Source organism: Megalops cyprinoides, chromosome 11 (genome assembly GCF_013368585.1).
Source record: "Megalops cyprinoides isolate fMegCyp1 chromosome 11, fMegCyp1.pri, whole genome shotgun sequence".
Lineage (NCBI taxonomy): Eukaryota > Metazoa > Chordata > Actinopteri > Elopiformes > Megalopidae > Megalops > Megalops cyprinoides.
Window position 1 is genome coordinate 13,398,041 of NC_050593.1, and position 21,163 is coordinate 13,419,203.

At 40.7% G+C, this 21,163-nt stretch overlaps 1 protein-coding gene across 1 annotated transcript in view; it reads left to right on the plus strand.

The window, feature by feature from the left end:
* The first annotated feature begins 513 nt into the window (after positions 1–513).
* LOC118785942 (SH3 domain-binding protein 4-A-like) overlaps positions 514–21,163 on the plus strand; it is a 31,384-nt gene continuing 10,734 nt past the window's right edge. Inside the window, exons 1-3 of the mRNA XM_036540896.1 lie at positions 514–619; positions 13,490–13,697; positions 14,614–16,973. Coding sequence (XP_036396789.1) covers positions 13,577–13,697; positions 14,614–16,973 — 2,481 coding nt within the window. The 5' untranslated portion in view covers positions 514–619; positions 13,490–13,576. The remainder of the gene's footprint in view (positions 620–13,489; positions 13,698–14,613; positions 16,974–21,163) is intronic.

Here is a 21,163-nt window from a genome sequence, read left to right on the forward strand (position 1 = left end):
AAATTACATTGCTAAATATAATTCTATTGGTACTATGACCCACTCGGAAGGAAGAGGACTAAGTAAGTAAAGATAAGATTTGTTTGTACAGTCAACACAGGGAACAGACGACTAAAATAGCGTTTGAACTTCAGGTGATAGCATCTGTCTGGTAAATTGTAGTTTAGGGAGATTAACAATGTATGTCCATTAAACTTTTAAATATAGACCCATTACAGACTTTACTTAGCAAATTATATTACGATTCAGATCCCGCTTGCATCCACAGATTCAGACGGTTTGGTACATATTAAAAAAGTTAAACAGACAGATATACATAAATAAGCACAATATCTGTTAACATCTCGACGTCAAATTGCATCGTAAAGCCTACTTTCCCAAATGTAATCCGAAACTTCTACGAAATGACATAGGCTATCTCCTGGTTACCAGCGTTCCCTCCCTTGCAGTGACATCACTAAGCTAATGCCTTCTCGCAAGCACAATGTATTCAAGACTCGAGAGTCTTACAAAGGAGAGTAACAACTGGGGTAGTATAGCCTACCTGACACGAAGTCTCCGATCGCCTGTCCTGGATGCTCTCAGCACTACTTACCGGTTTTTCGCGGAATTTACTCAGGTGATATACAGTTGTTATTTAGCGTAGTTTTTGCATGTTTACTTTCTGGACATATGTCTAATCAGGCTGTATGTAGTCACGTTTAACAGTTTCGTCTTTGAAGCCCCGCTTTTCATGGAATATTTTTGTTCTCAGTTATGTGCGGGTAAATCTTTCTTTTACCTGGTGCACTTAGGAAACATGGGCTAGCTATCTCATCCCGGCATGCGAAGACTTTTGTAAATTTGGAAGATGAAGAAAATTGCTTACGATTGTGTGTAGCGTCGGTTCATCGCAAATATTTCATGGTAACTGCGAATGCTGACGTTCAGGATAGCTAGTTTACATGCAAGAAACGGAGGAAAAAACACTTATGTCTTCAATTTCGCAACGGCTGTAAGTCCAAAGAATCACCACTGCACCATAAACTAGCATTGTTTTACAGTTTTGTCTTTACATATAGCCTCGCTGACAGTACGGGTGACTAACCCCTACCGTCAGTCACCTATCGAGACACTAGGTCCTGATAGATGCCGATTTCATGTGTCTAATGTTAACTAAGAAACTTATTTCACAGACACATGTATAACATTTCTTTAGTGAATCACGCTGAACGGGTGAAACGTAACTGTTACGATATTACTATCAATTTCCTTCAATTCAGTGTGGTATGTAGAACCTAAGTCTTCCTAGGTTACTTTTTAAAACGTAGACTAAATAATATATTCAGCCGCCAGTCTCGGAAAACCTGATTCAGCATTACTCTATCACTCTATCATTGAAAAACATTTTCATTATTTAGATACGTACTGTTACGTTCAGTGAAATATTGGTAATGTCAATCAAGATACCCCCTGAACCCCCCTTCCCTCCCTGTCCGGGGTCATTCCTTCGTGACAGACCTCCCGTGCATGTCGGTGGTTGCCATGGAAGTGCGCAAACTTCTGACTTGTACATTCCTTTTGGATGTTCAATTTGGCTGCGCACAATGGCACACTTGCAACCCTTTCACCTCTTTTTAGGCGGCAGTAGAGACTTTTTCCCAAATAAATTAAAACCTGACACACAGGCTACTGAGGTGCCTGGATAAAACTACCAGATATCCTCAGGATTATATCCAGGTTAGCTCATTGTGCGTTGTATCGACTATTTTCACACTTTTTGTTGGTATCCAACTAAGTAATATTCGGCGTTTCTAATCATAGTCTAACTAACTTTAATTAATACGTGATGAAGCTTGCAAAAGCGTGATAGGCTATCGTCAGCCGATCAACTTGTGCGCTTCCTGGAAGACAATCCATCATTCAAACAATCGCTTCTCCGCGTTTTTAACGGCGAGATAACGGGAGACTTAAGTTGCTTCTCCAACACGTTTACGCGACAGAAATGACCTACGTTTGACTATGACGATTAGGAGATATAAACGTGTTGTATGACAAAATGTGATGAAACAAATGTTCTCTGTTGACTGTAGATATGTTTTCTTATGTTATTCTCATATTAATTATTGAATTTTGCGATCTACAGTATACGGCTTATAGTTTATAACTGAGGTGAACGAAGAATGCGTGAATGCGATGTACGAATAATATGTGCATAAAAGTTCACTGGATAGTGAATAAAAGGCTAACAAGTGTGGACAATAATTCACCATTTGGTATTCATAATAATGCTACATGCGTAGTCTTTGTAAGCAGCGGGGCTCTCTTTTGCTGTTGTCAGTGATTTATAGGACAAAGGAGGTTTATAGACAAAAAAAAAAAAAAAAAAAACAATAGCCGTTCATGATGGACAGATTGTTTTGTAGCCTATTGTTATAAACAAAGAATAAGCAGCTGCGGTCTTTTTTCATTACTTAGAAATCAAGCTAATGTGTAGCTTCCGGGAATGTTATGAAATATAGTACTGTGGACCATTACCTCTGCTAATAAACACCCCTGCAGCCTAACCAAAGCATGCTATACAGAATAAGACAGGAGCATGCGAGAAGTCTGTGTGGCTGTGTATGTGCCCCCCATGCCTTGCTCTCATTTACGTCTACCAAATTCATGTTGAATTATTCATGCACTACTGTATGCATGTTTTATTTAGACAGCCTGGCTTGAAAGAGGGAGTTTGTCTTTTATGGTCCTTTCATAGAAATATATCCTTTAACACTGAGGGTGATTTGCTTTTGGCATCTTCTCTGAACTGAGGAAAAATAATAAATCATATTAAATGACACCGTTACCTGGTTGAGGCAGGTAAACTATAGGAATCTGCAAGATTTTAGTAGATCTGTAAGACATTTTTGAATGGGATATTTACATGGGCCTGTCTGCAGAAAATAACTTTTCTATTTGACCGTGCAATTTAAGTGACTATTTGAATTAAAACAGCATATTTTGTAACATAGATCAGCATTTACAGTAATTAAAAAATTTGAAGGGAACTGGGTAATCATAAACATTCTAAACAATACAATCGTAATATTGAACATTTTGATGGATGCTTATTTATTTATTTATTTATTCCTTCCCAAAAGCCATCGTAGTATTCCCACTAGTTTTTAACTGTATTCTATACAGCGCGTACACAGAAAGCAGTCAGACACGTGTGTTCTAGATGACAGGCCATACAACTGTAGAAAACAACTTTCACAGCAGTCACATTCTATGTTGAAAGTCTTTACAGCATTAAAACAGAAAAGCCCTTGCTGCATCAGTTGCTTTGTGGATCGCATCAAGCTGTCAGCCAGTTATTGTAGAAGACAGTGTTAGAGGTGGTCACACTGATTGTTTCATTAGATTGGTTATACATAATTGAAGGAGTACTTACATTCTTTAGATACAGATTCTGCAACTGTTATGTGGCCACAAGGGGCATAAAACAGCGTAGGATAGAAGGTCTTTAGCCATTCATCTCTACTAGAGCTCATCCATCATTGTACATCAGCACTTTTTTCTCATCTTGCTGTATCTAAAAGAGGAGGTTTAAGTCACCAAATGTACTCATATAGCATTTGTCACTGCAGTCAGGGGTTGCCTTAATCACTTTCTCCAATTTAAGCACTGAACTGGCTCATTTCTCATGTATCAAAGTACCTAAACTATGTCATGTTCCACAAATGCATTCAACACTGTTGGTGTGGCATTACCTGTAACTTGATATTTTTATCAAGGAAACTTTGGTGGGGGAAAGTATTGATTTAACAGTACACATAGTAAAATAGTATTATCAGTGCCACCCAAGGTACATGTTCACCTAAAAGTAATGCCATAACAAGTATTCTGATGTAATGTGTGGTACAAAAACTCATGAACATAAAGCTATATAGTTGACATGTGCATATCTCTAATGTTCCACACATCACAGTGGTTTGGTGAGTATTGGACAAAACAAAATTTAAATGAGAAGCAATAGATTAAGCAATAAAGTAAATTAGCCCAAAAGTCAGATCCTTTAGGCTTTCACTCATGTACTGTAGCAGTTATGTCATACGGCTTTACATGGTATGGTGGCCAAGTAGCGTCTACCATTAATTAAGTCTGATGAATTAGCATCTTTTATCTTAGAACAAATGCTGTTTTAAGTGAGCCCATCTGTTGTTTGAGGGGAAATATCACACAATCCAGTCCCACAGGGCCTCTAAAATCACTATAGTAAAATGCCTCATTCATGCAGTCAAATCTCTTCATTTTCAAGGCCACAGTGCTGAATCAGGTATGGCTTGAAATCAAGAAGGGCTTTTAGGCTTTGTCTTGTTGGCTAAATCTTGTGTGTGTGTGTGTGCTTTGTTAGATTCAGAATGATAAAGCCATGCAGCAAAAGTTTCACTGCAAGCCGTTCATATGAACGTCAGAAAAGGTATCAGCTGTTGATCTCATGTGAGCAGAGTGGTTTCCTGTGTGATGGATATTCAAAAATAGTATGGCAAAAATGGGAGTCTGAATTCCAAGTGCCGTCATCATCATTACCTTTGATCTGTAGTTGTTCAGTATTTTTTCTTTTGTCATTTTGACATTTTCTTTTCATCTTAGCGAACAAGTAAAGTTTTCACTTGCTGATACTTGCTTCATGGCTGTATGTATTTCTTCAGTAAAATGTATAACTTGTGAAGAAACTGGCAATCCCTCCCAGATGGTTACTTTTCCATGTCAGAATCCATTGCATTCTCAGTGTAACCCACCTACAAAGGAACAAAACAAACATCAAAATAAAACATTGTCAGCGCTCCTTGTTCGCAACAAGTTCAATATGATTTTACCCTCAAGGTCAGGTCTCGGAGCCCCTGAGCCCTGTGCCCCCCTCTGCTTGCGACAGCAAGACATCAAATGGATGTGGAGATGCTGACACCCAATAATTTGCCTGGCCCAGCACCCTGGCACTCAGCTCCTTTGACATTTTTATTTGGTAACAGTGCTGTACTGAACCGTTTCCCTCTCCTTTCAAAAATTGTATCTTGCAGCCTGAAATTTTGTGAGCTCTTAAGATGGTTGTGGTTTTTGGATGCTGAATCAGAACATTGCCTCATACGTACTGATGCTAGGATGTTTAATTGACATCTGCACTGCTGCCTTGTGAGTGATAAGATCTTGTCGTATGTTTGATTAAGGCTTGCTTTAAGTCTTGGTCACAGGCAGGAAGCTTGATAGTGTTATGTTTGAGAGCTTATTATAGCTCTTACTCTAGACTGTCTGATTAAGGGATCAGGGGTTCTGACTGGGGCATGGTTCCAGGACAGAGGGCACTGCTCATAAGGAGATTTTGGGCTTATCAGATAACCTTATTCACACAGGCCAGGGTAAGGAAGGCATGGGAAACCACCTCATTGGTTCATTGGTTCATTGTGTGTCCCCCTGAGCAATGAACAGGGTTATCACGTATTGGGCTTCAAGGACATTATCATCCTGGTAAATTCTTGCCAGATGAATTTTGAATGTGAACAAGTGTGTGAACAAATGTGAGTGTAACAATAGGGATCATTTTTTGTGGGTAACATTTCAAATGTATAAAAACGGAGGAAGTGGAGCTCTGTAGCTAGAAGGATACCCACAGTTCCTCAGTTAGGCTAGCCCCAGGCGAACCCCCAAATGCAACAGTTACACACATAAGATGAAATGAAACCAATATCAAAGCTCTGAAGGGAACCCCCGAGCCCAGTATTTTTAAATATTATTCTCTCTTTCATTTCTTAAAAAACACAGTAAGGTACAATGTTCCTTCTTCATATACCTGAATGAAACATAAAAATGCATGAGTCAGAACTGGAAGGGTATGTGAATGGCTAGAATCTGGCCATGATGAACAGTGAGCAATGAATAGCCCTCACAACTCTACAAGACCATGGGAACAGCAGTCCCTAGCTCACCTTATATTTTCTCTCCCTGTCTCTCTCTCTATCTGCCCTTTCCCAGAGGCCAACAGCGAATGGTATTATCTCTTTCTAGGGTATTAAAAGGTTGTTTTAATCATAAGGATTGTGTACTGGGCCTACCTGAAATTTGTGCTACATCTTTGTATCATGTTATGGAAAGTGGAAATGTTCAGATGCTGTCAGTAGTTCTGTATCATGGTCTGACAGATGGGAAAGTCAAAACATGTCTTTACCTTTTGGATCTTGAAAAAAAGAAGAAAAAAAACTCCATTTTGATGTTTGTCATCCAAGTTGATTGTTTAGTTTGGGTTACAATGTTAAAATAGTGTTGGTATTTAAAAACCAAAAAGCAGATGACATATTTAAATGAAAATATTACCATTATTTGTTGTGATATACATGCCTGTGTGTGTTTGATGCATATTTGTGGATTGGATTAGTTGATTACAGTGATTAGTTAATTACAGTGATCAGTTAATACAATTATGCTGGGCATGTGGTGACACCAGGCTGCTTTTGCAGCTGCCAGGCCTGACCTGCTGCTACATCTATGTGCAATGTAATGAGTGCATTTACATTTACATTTTACATTTATTCATTTAGCAGACGCTTTTATCCAAAGCGACTTACAATACGAGGAATACATTCGAGGAGTACAGGAGACCACTGCCCAGATATCATAATAGAATGCAAATGTGAGGTGCAGTCCCATGTGTACCTTTGGATGGCAATAGTAGGATTACGCTTAAAATATAAACCAGTGATCAAAATAGTAAATATGAAGTAGCCAAAGAACAGTTGAACTGTACCTGATCTGTAGCTGTTTAAATGCAGCTATGATAATGTTGTCCTATTTGAGAAGGTCCCTCCATTTCATATATTGTTTTATTTTGTATACACAGGACTGTTTATTTAAATTACGTATTTCTTTTACGCTGTCCCCATGCCCTCAAATGGATTTGGGTGGACTGCCTGTATAGATGTGTATGTATGCTTTGTGGTATGAGAGGGAACTAAGTAGCGCACAGTAGTGTCTTTAGGAATCAAGAGGCAATGTCAGCGTGCAGTCTTGATGTACTATGCATGTGCTTCATGGAAAACATGCACAGAGAGCAATGCAATAGAGAAGCACAGTGGTAATGAGCATGGCTTCTGAATAGTTGCTGGTTAAGCTCCCAAGCGGGGTACTGCTGTTGTACCCTCAAGCAATGTCCCTATCCCAGATTGTTTCAGTAGCTATGTAAGTGGTTCTGAGTAAGGGTATTCTGAAAATGCAGGAACTGTCATGAGTAAACTTTCTTTTGAGCTCACTCTCAAATTAGCGACCCACTGTTTACTTGCTTATAATATTGGTATTCAAAGTAATCTTGTCTTTCTTATGAAGCTGTCAGGTTTATTTGTCCATTTATGTGTTGAGTATTTTGTTGACTGCATTAAAATGTACATGAATAACATAGCTAATATTTAAAGGTTAAAATAGCAGCTGTAAATCTGTTGTTTCAGGCATTTAAAGGAGCAAAAGGAGTTTGAAAAACATTGAAAACATCTGTATTTTTTAATTTAGGTATTTATTCATTTGTAATTATTGTAAACTTTGTTTTACTTCATCCACATTACTTGCTTTTTTACTGCAATAATTATTTTTTGTTTTCTTATTGCAGTCTGTGTGTTCTTACAACTGAAATTTTGTCAGTTAAAAAAGTATCACTATACAAACCACTTCTTTAAATTGCAAATTCCTAACAAGATCAGAAAAGAGGTATCGGGAATAACCAATGCCTTATGTGAAATATAAAGACTAATGGGAAGGCATTAACATAAGTAGATATTGGACTGTGTTGGCATATCTGTGTAAGACTGCTGTTTTACTGATGCTACTGTGCCAAGTTTAAGATTCAATGAAAGGTGAAAGATACACACTTTGTAAGATCACCACATTATATGTAAAATAATGCTAGAATTCAGCTTTATATCATAATAATAAAGCTACATGCACTGTAATAATGCACTGTAGACACTGAACACATGACCGTCATATTTGAGAATTGCATATTTTTTCGGACATCCTAACACAATATAGCCTATGAGATTTTATTACATAAGCACACTAGCTTTGAATAGGTTGTCTCTTTTGGCATGTAATGGAAGAATTTGTCCTTTTTGGGATGACCTTTCAAATTTGTCACTAATCTGTAACCTCACCCACAAACAACGGAAACTGCCTGTGTTACAGTATAAGGGAAAGGAACGTGATATGGTGCTAGGGTGGAGAGATTAGGTGATAAGTTCATGGGAAAAGCTCTTGGAGATTTTAGATAGATACACTGCTGTTTGTGCTGCAGGTGCCCTTTTTCAAGCATCAGGACGTAGCCCTGTGCCATTCAGAAAACAATGTAAACTCAGTCTGGAGTCAAACTTACATTACATTTTAATCAAGAGAGTTCGATTACTTGTTTCTTTGTATTTAGCTAGAGACATACATTACACAGTCAGCCTGTAATAATTGTTTGTCCAGAGTTTCAGCAATTGGCGTTTAAAAAAAAAAACAAAACAACCTTGATAAAGGAAAAACATATGTGTATGGGCTTGTATAAAGATTGCTGAGTTATTTTATGGTGTCTGTAAGCAAAATGTAGGGTACACAAATTTTTCAAAAGACTGAGGAGAGAAATGTTAGAAATACACCTACAAAAAGGAGTGGTATAGCAGATGTATTTGTTTGCCATTAATAACTTTCCTAGAGAGGGAGACTCCTGAGTAGCTCAGTGGTTAAGGCATGTGAGTGCAAGCTGAGCTCTTTCATCCCAGCTGTGTCATTTACCAGCAGTGACCTCACAGTGAGTCATTTGGTGACAATGACCCCACAGTGGCAGAACAAATTGGCTCAGTTCCACCAGGTATAGGAGTGGGTATGTCAGCCAGGTATGTCAGGTGTTCTTGCCTTGCTGTTCTCAGACACTGTGTGAATCATCAGGTGCCTGCTAGATGCTCAAATTATGTAACCATAATAGCGTATATCCTCTAAATGAGCACATACTCAGCTGTAGTGTCCTGTATGACTTACAGTGCAAAAAATGGCCGCTGGCTGCGTGCGAGTGTGTCAGTGCACTGCATTCACCTTGCCTCGGTACTTGAGTGCACAGGTTGCACAAATGCAGAGGTTGTTGCGGTGAGACAAGCGCAGCACACAGTTGGCATTTCCAAAACAGGGTTGTAAAAAAATCATAAAAAAAAGTTTTCTGCAGACAACCTGAGTCTGTTTGCTTGACACACACAGAAAGACACATTCAAAGGCATGCACGCACACACATGCACACACGCGCGCGCGCACACACACAGAAGAAAAACATTCTGAGCACAGCCACCCTGAAACTCGGCAGACACTAGCTCTCACGCTGGCGCTAAACGCACATGATCTCAGAGACATGCACATGCTGTGAGGGAGAAGATGCTGGCGAAGTGCCTGCCTGTGATGATTACAATCTGCAGCAACTTCATCACACTGCCCATTTCATTTTGTGGAATAACAGTGCCTTCAAAACAGTTCATTTTTTTGGCTCAGCTTGTAGATTTTGTAGAAAAAAATCATTCATGTTGGGGGGGTGAAAAAAATCATTGCAAGCCGAAAAAAAAATGTTTGATTTCATAATGCAAAGACAGGACTACCTCATTCTTTCCGGTCCTTTTAAATAATCTACCCCATGTTGTGAAAGCAGATGCTCACTGAGGTAAAGAAAATCGTATTATAGTATTTTTATTATCATTATCGTGGTTCTTTACAAGGTGCCTTTGTCCCTCAAGGTCATAGCTGTTGAAGCTGTGTGTTTGGCTGGCTGCTCCAAGTAGCGGGTAAGACACGATCAGAGAAACCATTAGTGGAAGTAGAACTCCAGTTAATTACTATATTGTGTGTTTGCTGGGAATGGATTTAGGCCTTGTAAGAATAGCATTAGTAATTTGTCGAAAGACTTTGAGCCCACGTTAATCCCTCCACCCTAATACTCTTTGAATGTGGAATCACTTTCTTGTCTGTGTGTTGTGAGTAGCCTACAGAAAGAGTGGTATGAAGGTATCCCTTTCTCATGTGCAGCTAATTTGGGGCCACAGAAGTCCAGGGGGCCTGGCCCCAAAAGAGGGTCCACAATGCCAATGTGAAGGAGTGTGGGGGACGTCTGAATTAGCATAGGGAAGGCTCTACCTGTGATGAGAGATGGTGACTAATGGATTTCTTCTCCTCCATAAATCAAGTGAGTCCTCATCCCCAGCTGTACAGTGTTTGTTTTATGTTTCAGCAGTCTCGCCCCTCACCTCCACTTCCCTTTGTTCCGTAGATACTTCAGTACATAGATTTGGAAAGAGGAAGAAGCCAGGGAGGAAAGGACATGGCAGAGTTTGCCCCTTGAGTCCAATGCCGTTTGTCATGCGGGGCTGCACAGCTAGTCATCTCGGCTATTTCTGTCCAAGCACCTCACTTGCCAGCGTAAAAAACACATATATAAAAAAGTCAACTCTCTGTCTGATTTACTCACCAAGCATTTCTTTCTCAGGTCTACAAACCCGGGACCATAAAACCCACAGCTCAGTGGTTTGACAGTTATAAGATTCTCATAAATAATGCTGTTGTTTTATTACTTGTGTTATGTGACTGACCCTGTTAGCCTTAATGATGTAATTAAGTTGTCATCATGGGGTAGAGGGTAGGAGGGCAGCAGTAATATGGATAAGTAAGGCTTAATTAACACATTCTGATGAATGGTTGTTTTTATGTTTTTAAGGTCAGAGCATTTAGGTATTTTCCTTTTAATCATGTACTGTAAGGTGCTTATCAAGCGTCGCTGAAGGGTAACTGGCTCATTTGGTGTTTCTTGTTTGGTCATTCTCCCATGTCTTTCCTTTATGACTGTCTGGCTATCAGTAACAGCTAACAACCATTTCTAAATGCTGGCATGAGCTTACTTGGCAGCAAAGGGAACAGCTCTTTATATTCAAGACATCATCAAATTACTGTTCCTGCAACACTGTGCTGGAACAAGCTTTCTGCAGTGGTCAGAACAGTAGAGTTGCAGGCTGTCTTCATTTTTTTTGACTCTTAAACCCATATAATGGTTAGAATGCTGGGTTTACGGTGGGTAGTGCAGTGAGACAGTGTTCCACCTTCCAACAGGAGTCACATGACCCTCTGAAACAGGGAGTAAAACTTTGCAACAGACTTCCCCCAGAAACATTAAGGAGTCTGCAGGCAGAGTGTAGTGGCAGGGCACATTGGCTTCCAATTCATCATGTCTGCCCACGGCTTCAGTGGATTAATCTCTAAATGCCTTTGCCGTAAATTCCTAATCTTGATCTGAGGCAATGATAGTCATCTGCTTGGGAAGAAAGAGAAAGAGAGAAGCACACCAATCTGGGGTTCTATCAGAGTGAATGGTGCCTGGTCAGTGTGGCAGTATTGATTCTCCCCTCCATTCTTTGCACCCACAGAGCCCCCTTCTGCAAAGGGGAAGGTCAGACACAGCTAGCATGGAATCTCAGTCAAATCAAGCACTGAGAACTGCAAGGATGCTATCCAAATACATAGACTGTCCCTACTGTTCAGTGTTTCTGTTGCATGCTATTGCACTGTATTTATCCAGAAAATCACGTTTTTTTATATGGGAGGATTTTTGGACCGACCATTTGAATTCAGTCTTCACAACCATAGTAAACTATAAGGGATAAGAAAAGAAAAGCCTGTTCCTAAGGAAAGCTGAAACAACTCCTTGATAGTTGAAAAATCAGCATTTACCCTCACATGTTCAGCCGTGATTGAAAAAGCTTGTTAGCCAATTACAAACTTAGGGCTCTCATTACATATGACATAGTACACTGGAACGGAACTCGGTCTCATTATGTCAGGAAGTTGGCTGGACTTAGCACATCCTCCGCACATACAGTATGTGATTACTTCCACAGCAGTAAACAGCAAACCCCGTGACAGCGATGCTGCGTCTTCATCAGGGTGGCACCATCGGGGCCTGCGTTGACGCAGCGGAGTTGGCCTGGACAGAAAGGGGTGATAAGATTACCCTGCGGTTGGCTCTCCGCTCACCCTCTGCTGCCATGCTGACTCACATATCCCATGCTTGGAAAGTGGGTCATGGGTGAAGGCTTGTTTTAGTGCTCATTGAGCCGTTTTGCTGTGACATGCTGGAAGAGTCCAGGAACATACTGGGAAAGGTAGGCAGTCCTTTGGAAGCAGCCTCCTTCAAAGGCGACGCATTTCTTGTTTCACTTTCATCAAACTGCGACAAAGGGAATAGTTTCTTGGCTACTTCTGCCATGCCTTAGACGACAGCTACGCTTGGCTGAAATACAAATGAGTATGTGAAGCAGGAGCGATACAGGACAGAAGAGAAATTCAGTCTTCGTGGCTTACTGCCACCACAGCACAGTATTTGGCTGGAGTGGTATTTTCTGACATTTTAAGAATAATTGAAATAATTGAAAGTGAAATTACATATACCTGGTGTGTGGGTGGTTCTGTGTTCTAGAGTAGGGATAGATAGAGTTGTGTGTTATTCCAGATGAGGTCACTGGAGCTTGGCATCTGTGGCAATTTCATTCATGTTTTCCTTGATGAATGCCTACTTTCAAGCTGAAACTGTTGCATTGTGCTACAATTTCTTGTGTAACTCTTTAATACCAGCAGTGGGACCTGGATCACAGTTTTATATGTTTCTCGTATTGCTGCATAATCGAAAATGTAGACCTTACATAAGCTATGCTATAGCAATAAAATAACATCTAACTCCTGGCTAATTGGGCTCCAGAGTGGCACAGTGGATCAGGTGTCTGGAGAACAGGTTGAGCCCAACAGCACAGGCTCACTCCCAGTTGTCATAAACTGGCATTGATGTGGGAGCCTACAGCAGTGGGGCAAATTGATTTTGTTCCACCCAGGGGAGGGGCGAGTATATGGACCCGGGTTTTCTCATTTCACCACTCTCAGGAACTCTGTGACTCAGCAAGCACTTGCTATGGGCTATGTACATGCCTAATAGAGGCGTTCATTCATTTCACTTCAGTACTCCTGTATGAATGCAGAGGTCGTTGCGGTGAGACAAGCGCAATGTGCGACTGGCAGTTCCATAAAGGGTTACATAAAGGGAGAAAAAATTAAAAGATCCTGGTGGAGCTTCAATTTTGAGAAAATAATTTTATAATTTTTAAAAACAGAATTTAGTCACAGCTAACATCCAGCTTTACAAATATTGTGTGAGACAGTAAGTCTCAGCACAGGGAGGTAGACACGTTCATTAAGTTCCACAACAAATATCTCTGTTTAAAAAAATATGTGAATTTCACTCAGATTGTTAATCATGCCCTTAAATAACTTTTAGGCATTTCTGTGAGATGCCGAACAGGCAGATCTATTGAACAATAAGCACATCATGTATCTTTGTGATAGTATTTTTCTTAATATTTAATAACAAGATTGCATCCCGCTGATAGTTTTTTTTTTGGTGTGCATAAAGCATTCTTCTGAATTGTTTGTTTAGACAAAATGGCAAACCACCAAAGCCTCACTGTCACCGTTGGAAAAATGGACCTTGGCCAGTAGCAAGAAAGGGGCGTAAAGAAGCAATATGGCAGCTCACCGAATCCGAGCGACGAACAACAACAATGTGCTCCCGCGCTGCAAGTCTGAAGGAACTCTCATCGACCTCACTGAGGGAGTGTCAGAGGCTAGCCTCACAGATGTCAAAGGTCAATTTCTCTCACAGCTCCTGTCACAGGGAGGTAGGCCAGGATTCAGTGTGATCACTGTTGTCTTAAGGAAAAGTGCAATTTCATCAAACAAAAATGAACTGACCCAGATAAGACCAGTGTCAAATCTCTGTGAAGTTTCCTGGATAATAAAAACAGTTTTTCCTCCAATGATTGACACCGCATATTGCATTCAGCTGGACGTGAACTATCCCTTCCCCAGCTTGCAATAAAATAGTTAAAATGTATCAAATACTTTGACAATATGTGAGTATAATTACATTTTTTGAGCATTTTTCTTTCAAAATTGACTCAATGTATTGTTCTTGTCTAGGATGAGATCAGAGAGAGTGTTTAGAAATCTTTTAGTTTTATAAGGTGCACTGTAGTGAATATAGTAGCTAGCTACAATTGTATTCAAAAAAAACAATTTTGAATCATTATATTATGTGGAATACACATGTCAATGGAGGGCTGCTATTGCTGATAAAAGTTTCCGCGCCCCAGCCCTTAATTATGGCCACACCTTTTGCTGTTTCCTGGATTATGAGATCCTGTGAACATAAGGCTGTCCCTTATGAGCATAAGATAGATTTGATTTAATATTGCTACATTCATTTATGTGTTTTTAGTGAATTGCATTTTTCCTTTAAATGACTTTGTGGTTTTGAATCCCAGCCTGAGAGTCTTGTCACTTTTTTTTTTTTACCTTACTGTTGAACTAGGGCCAAGTTATCAGGTCCTGAATGTCTTAAGATTTTGTTCAATAGTTGAACGTATAAATGAATTATTTCAGTGAATTTAATTTCAGCGAAATGTTTCAGTGAATTTTAGCTTTAAACAATCCTAAGTCGTTAAAACCAAAAGTACACAGTCTCTATAAAATTAAGCCTACTTTTCTCTTTCTTGTTTGTAGTGCCTTCTCCCAGTGCCTTAAGACTGGACACCTCAGCCTCCTTTGGGACGGCACGAGAAGTCGTTGCCATCAAGGATTACTGTCCCTCCAGCTTTACCACCTTGAAGTTTTCCAAAGGTGACCGCCTCTTTGTGCTGGACTCATCGGGTGGAGAATGGTGGTATGCCCACAACAACAGGGAGATGGGCTACATTCCTGCAACTTACGTCCAGCCAGTAAACTGCCGGAATTCCTCGCTCAGTGACAGCGGGATGATCGACAATCTCGGCAACTGTTCTGACAAGGAGGCTAAAGAGCAGGACCTCCTCGGGGAGTGGATGGGGGTTGTCTTGAGTCCCACTCATCCTTCAAGTGGCAACCCCTTTGCTAACCCCTCCTCCACCAACCCCTTCCTTGGTGAAGCTCTGCAGGGTTCGCTAGACCAGAACAGCATTGAGAAGTCCATGCACAACAGCGTGGATTTGCTTCTCTTTGACAACCTAGCGCCCTCGGTCTCCAGCTCCACTGTGACCAATGGCTACGGCAACACTTTCTTTGAATTAATACCCACAAGCCCCAACTTGGAGGTCATGCAGAGCCTTCGCAGAGACAACCCTTTCTTCAGGAGCAAGCGATCCTACAGTTTGTCTGAGCTGTCTATTCTACAGTCTCAGTCTCATGTTATGCCAGCCTCCTCTGGCTTCTTTACTGGTTTAAAAGCTCCTTCTCCTGAGCAATTCCAGAGCAGGGAGGACTTCAGAACTGCATGGCTAAATCACAGGAAGCTAGCAAGGTCTTGTCACGACCTTGACTCCCTGGGACAGAGCCCAGGCTGGGGTCAGACACAGCCTGTAGAGACTAACATTGTGTGTAAACTGGACAGCTCTGGTGGGGCGGTCCAGCTACCAGACACCAGCATCAGTATTCACATCCCAGAGGGCCACGTGGCCCCCGGGGACCACCAGCAGATCTCCATGAAGGCCCTGCTGGATCCTCCTTTGGAGCTGAACAATGACAAGTGCTCTACCGTGAGCCCTGTGGTGGAGATCAAACTGAGCAACATGGAGATCAAGAGCTTCATCACGCTAGAGATGAAAGTGACAGTGGTTGTGAAGAAGGAGAGCAGGCAGATGGTGGAGGTGGTGTGCGTCAGGAGCGACTGCAAGGAAGGGCCCTACGCCCCCATCCCCAGGGCTTACATATACGGGGACATAGTCCAGGTCCATCTGGACAACTTGGAGCCCTGCATGTACATTGCGGTTGTGGTGCAGGCTCACCATATCTTACAAAATTCAACAGTTTGGGACCACGCAGTCAAAAAAGTCACCCTGGGTGTTTACGGGCCTAAGCACATACATCCGTCTTTCAAAACTGTTGTGGCCATTTTTGGGCATGACTGTGCACCAAAGACGCTGCTGGTGAGCGAGGTGGGGAAGCAGCTTCACTCCACTCCTCCGGTGGCTCTGCAGCTGTGGGGGAAGCATCAGTTTGTGCTGACACGGCCGCAGGATCTGCAGATCAGCATGTATTCTAACATGTCCAATTATGAAGTAAATGCCAATGAGCAGGCTCAGCTGGTACAGGGCTTTCAGGTCAGACTGGGGAAGGTGAGTCGGCTCATCTACGTCATCACCTCGCGGAACTCAGAGGACATCTCGGACTTCACTTTGCGAGTCCAGGTCAAAGATGACCAAGGCAACATCCTTGCGCAGTTCTGTGTGCAGACTCCACAACCTCCTCCAAAAACACGGGTGAAGACAACAGGTCAGAGGAGGTTCCTCAAGAAGAAGGAAGTGGGTAAGATCATTCTGTCTCCTCTGGCCCTTACTACCAAATACCCAACCTTTCAGGAACGCTGTATCACCAACTTGAAATTTGGGAAGTTACTAAAAACAGTGATCCGGCAAACTAAGAACCAATACCTGTTGGAGTACAAGAAAGGTGATATGATTGCACTGTTGAGTGAGGAGAAAATCAAACTAAAAGGACAACTGTGGACCAAAGAGTGGTATATTGGATATTATCAAGGCAAGATTGGACTTGTCCATGCAAAAAATGTTCTGGTTGTGGGGAAAGTCAAGCCCTTGTATTTCTCTGGGCCAGATCTCACCACTACCGTGCTGTTGGACCAGATCCTAAAGCCTTGCAAGTTCCTCACCTACATCTATGCCTCAGTGAGGACAGTATTGATGGAGAACATTGGAAACTGGAGGGCGTTTGCTGATGCCCTTGGCTACTGCAACCTACCTTTGACATATTTTTGCTGGGCAGAGCTGGACAGCGAGCCTGAGAGGGTGGCATCTGTATTAGAGAAGCTCAAGGAGGATTGCAATAACACAGAAAACAAAGAAAGGAAGTCATTTCAGAAGGAGCTCATGACAGTAAGTGCTTATTTTTGTGCATAGAGCTGTATGTTAGTGTGTGTGTTTGCGGCTTTCCTATTTCTGCTTGTACCTTTGGGTGTTGACTCTTTGTGTCTGAAACAGTTGTGGCAGAAGTCACTTGGTGCTGTTTGAAGTTGTGGTCCAGCCAACAAGATCTGTAGAGAGTTTCATAGGCATCAGGTCTGTGGGCTATGGGAACTGTCAAATGCAGTAGAATGTTTTGGGACAATGCATGTTTTGATGTGAATTTCAGCAGGTGAAAGATGCATGCTAATTCTGTAAATCAGGCTCTTCTGTTCATTTCTGCTCACATTTTTGGTTCTTTTCAGTCAGGTGACACAAAAGTGGTCTTAAGAACAGGGTAGTATACTCAATTATGTCATTGGTCAGATACTCAATGATGTCATTGGTAATCAGTGTGGTGTTTAGTGCACTCTGATGTTGGTGGTGTTTATGCTATTTCGTTCAGTCAGAGGCGGGCGTTTGGTGGAGCTTTGCACCAGATGGGCTAGCACTGTCATCTGTTCATGTCCGTGTTATTTATCTCACTGTTTCCCCAGAGGGGTGCTGTAGAAAATGAGAGTACTGAGACTATGATAAAAGCCTTAGCTTCACAACACCTTGACCATGAATAGAACATGAGGAGAGATAACAGTAACTTAGAGAAATTTTATACTTCAAAAGGCTGTTAACAAGAAATTTGGGACAGCACAGCCTGCATTGAATATTCCCTCTCTCCCTTTTTCCAAGTGTTTTTGACAATGTGGAAGCGATACTCGTGGTTATGTTTTGCCAAACAGAGTTGTTTTTTTAATTAAATCCACAGAGTGTTTCTGTCTGAAACCTGAATGTGACCTCCTCTTGGAAATAGAGCAGTCAATTTAGCGGCAGAGTTAGTCCAGTACAAATGGGCTGTTACAATTTGAAAATGACAGATTTAATTCAAAGGTGTCTGTTAGTAATTATTTTTTCTTTGGTATTTATTTTACATTAGTTACGTTGTCTATTTAAATAAATTAGATTTCAGAATTTACAACTCTGGGAAAGAAGAAAAAAAATGCTGCAACATTCCATGTATGATAGATCCAGTGATTCTCTTTGACAGGGGTCATGTGACACTGCATGAGTTTTAATTCATGCATTTGCAAATATTGATAATGTTGCTTAGTAGATGCTCTTATACAGGGACTTTCATAGGTTACAATGAAAGGGAAGTGTGTTGTGGTTGGGGGAAAAAGGCTTTAAAATATACTGGAGGAGCCTAACATGGTGAGACTTATCTGTTGGTCATGCTGGATTATTTAGAGTACCTTGTCAGAGTAGCATTACTATGATTTTTTGGGCTGTAGCTGTTAGTGAGAAAATTGCATATTTGGTTTATGGTACAATTTGTGTGTACAGCTTTAAATAATGGAAATAACAGTAGTCCTGTTTCTGTTTTCACTTCTTCATGTAATCCAAACGTGGAGCTTTTTGATTAAAATGTGCATATGTTTTCCTGTTTTTTCTTCCCCTGTTCTTTAAAGGATAACAAGCTTGTGTGCATTTGAGTGCACTAGTCGATCTCCAAGGGAGCTCTTGTTTTAATGAGAAGACTTCTGCGGTCTGTTCGTCTGTCAGGTCCCTGTGATATTTCTTAAGCAAAATGGAGAAAGGCCTGTTATCTCTGCTTTGTTATTACATCTGACAAATTTAGCAACCTAACAGCAAAGCCATTTTCTGCCCTGGAGGTAAATAGGAAGATGGCTCTCCATTGTGGAAATAAATTGATTTTCAAAATTAACGATGTCCTTCTGTGAACTCTTGTCTGAGAACATGAGGGTTTATTTTTTTGCTCTTTGTTTCTGTCATCATTCTGGCATATGTTGCTATTTTCTCGTGACAGTGATATGAATTCCTTCCATGCATTATAACATTTGTTCTGAAGTAAGCATAATGAGGCGGATGTAAGATGTTTCTTGGGGCGCATAACATAGTGCTTACGTTCTCTTTGTGGTAGGGGGAAAAACAGTCGTAAAGAAAATTCTGTTCTAAGATACTGTTTTTAATCATCCATAATAAGCATCCCTGAGTAAAGCAACATTTAATTTTGTGATTTTTCCATATGAATGGATCAGTAATATGTTGTGAATTGTAAGCATTCCTTCATGGACAGTACTAGGGAGACAGAGATTATGTGACTCCATACGGATGTGCAACCATTTCTGCCAGTTGTGGTATTTCAGAAAGTTTGTTTCTTATGGAATTTTTGGGAAAATGTCCCAGTGATCTTGCCAGCAACACAGTCACCTATGTGAGGACAGCACTCAGAATCATTTAAAAAAGATATTATAGAGTATAAAATGTATGAATGAGCCCAAATTGAAGTTCCAAGTAAACATTCGAATGGAAAGTTATCAGACAATCCCCATGCATTTAACCAATCCTAGACACACGACTTCCATCCACCACTATAAAAATCCCTGTGTCAGTGGTCAGGTGTAATCCAACACTATAAAAATCCCTGATTCAGTGGCCAGGTGTAATCCTTTCTTTGGACACCAAGTCAAATATAAGAACCTCTATAACCACATCAATATTGACCTTAACGTTTGATTGTGTGTAAAATCATATCTATAAAAAATAGAAGGTGTGAGGCTAATATGTACTTCATTAAAGCTGTGTATATCTCATGCATTCTGCTTATAGTCTTGTTAAGTTTATTACAATTCAGAGTTCAGTTGCATTCATAAGTATAAAAGGTTTCCTGTGTTGAACTGATTCTTATTCTTTAATTTCCCAGTTTTGAAACCTGATCCTTACTTTATGTGAGCTGCTGAAATCCTGAGTATGCAGAACTGCCTTTTGCAATTTCAAATCTGCATCAACTGTGTGGTTACACTTAACATCAATATATGAGATGTGTTGGAGCGTCAAAAGCCTTTGTAAAGCTCACCACTGCAATGCTATCTATAACTGATTGCATGTGCAGTGAGGCAGTGTGGTTCTGTTTGGGAAGTGCATTCTGAGAGAAAATACCTGCTGTAGAAAGCAGTGGGGTTAAATGTATTCAGGACGAGGGAGGAAATCCAATTAATCTCCAGTGGACAATAGCTAATGATGTAGTCTAATGTATTTTTCACGTTGTTCCTTTTGCCCCTATATTGTTGAGGTATAATTTCTCAGAATTTCTTTCCCTTTCTAAGCTCATCTGAGTTTTTTCTTCAGTCATTTTTAAGAATTCAAGATGCTAAATGGGGTAACATACCTTCAGATTCACAGATGTGTATTGTATTGTAAGTTTTCTTCAACAGTCTCCTCCATGGGAGACTTTAGGAGAGCAAACGCTGAAATCAGCAATGTGATTGATGCTTACTGTTACAATAAACATGACTGACATTTGTGCATAAGCTACATTTTATCTACATTTGTAGGCTACAGTGCACAGTGTGCCATTACTAACTTTTGGTTATAGCACCACCACATTTGGTGTTCATTAACATACTGTTGTGACATGTGAGTCAAGCTTTATACATTGTAACATCTGTTTACAGTATTGGTAATAAACAATGTCATGAGTTGATGGCATGTTTTTGGCCTTTATTAGGCTGGTCCAACATTCTATTTTTGTCTCCTAGGCAGAGACAAGTCGGTATAGTTCCGTTTTCAAAATTTACAATGTTCTTTGCAGTCTCGCAAGCCAGACATATCATCAAACAGCACAGAGTAGGTCAATACTGTTTCCCCTGTTGCTTTGAAGAGACTTTTTGATATAATATATAATAGAAAACAAATGGACAAAGAGGGCTATGAAGTATACACAATAAACTAAGCCTCTCTGTGGACATAGTCCCCTCCGTGGATGGCTGTGCTAATTTATAGTGCCATCAGACCTTCATACTTCCTTGGTCTACCTGAGTGAAAGATCGAAGAGAGATCCATATCTTATCTTTTCATTCCAGGCGGCCACTTTGATGGCCTTACATCTTGTTTATTCTCAAAAGGCCTGTTAATTCATACTGGCGGAGGATTGCATCATGACAACATCATGGACCTTTGAGGTAAAAGTAGTGGTTGCAGTCTTTTTTATAAATCAAGTGCAAAAGGTTGGAAACATGATTGATGCAGTTCTCTGGATTTCGCCATAACCTGGGATATATTCCTTCTGGCTAAATGAGGCGAGGAGGATTAAAAAGCCAAGCTTTGAG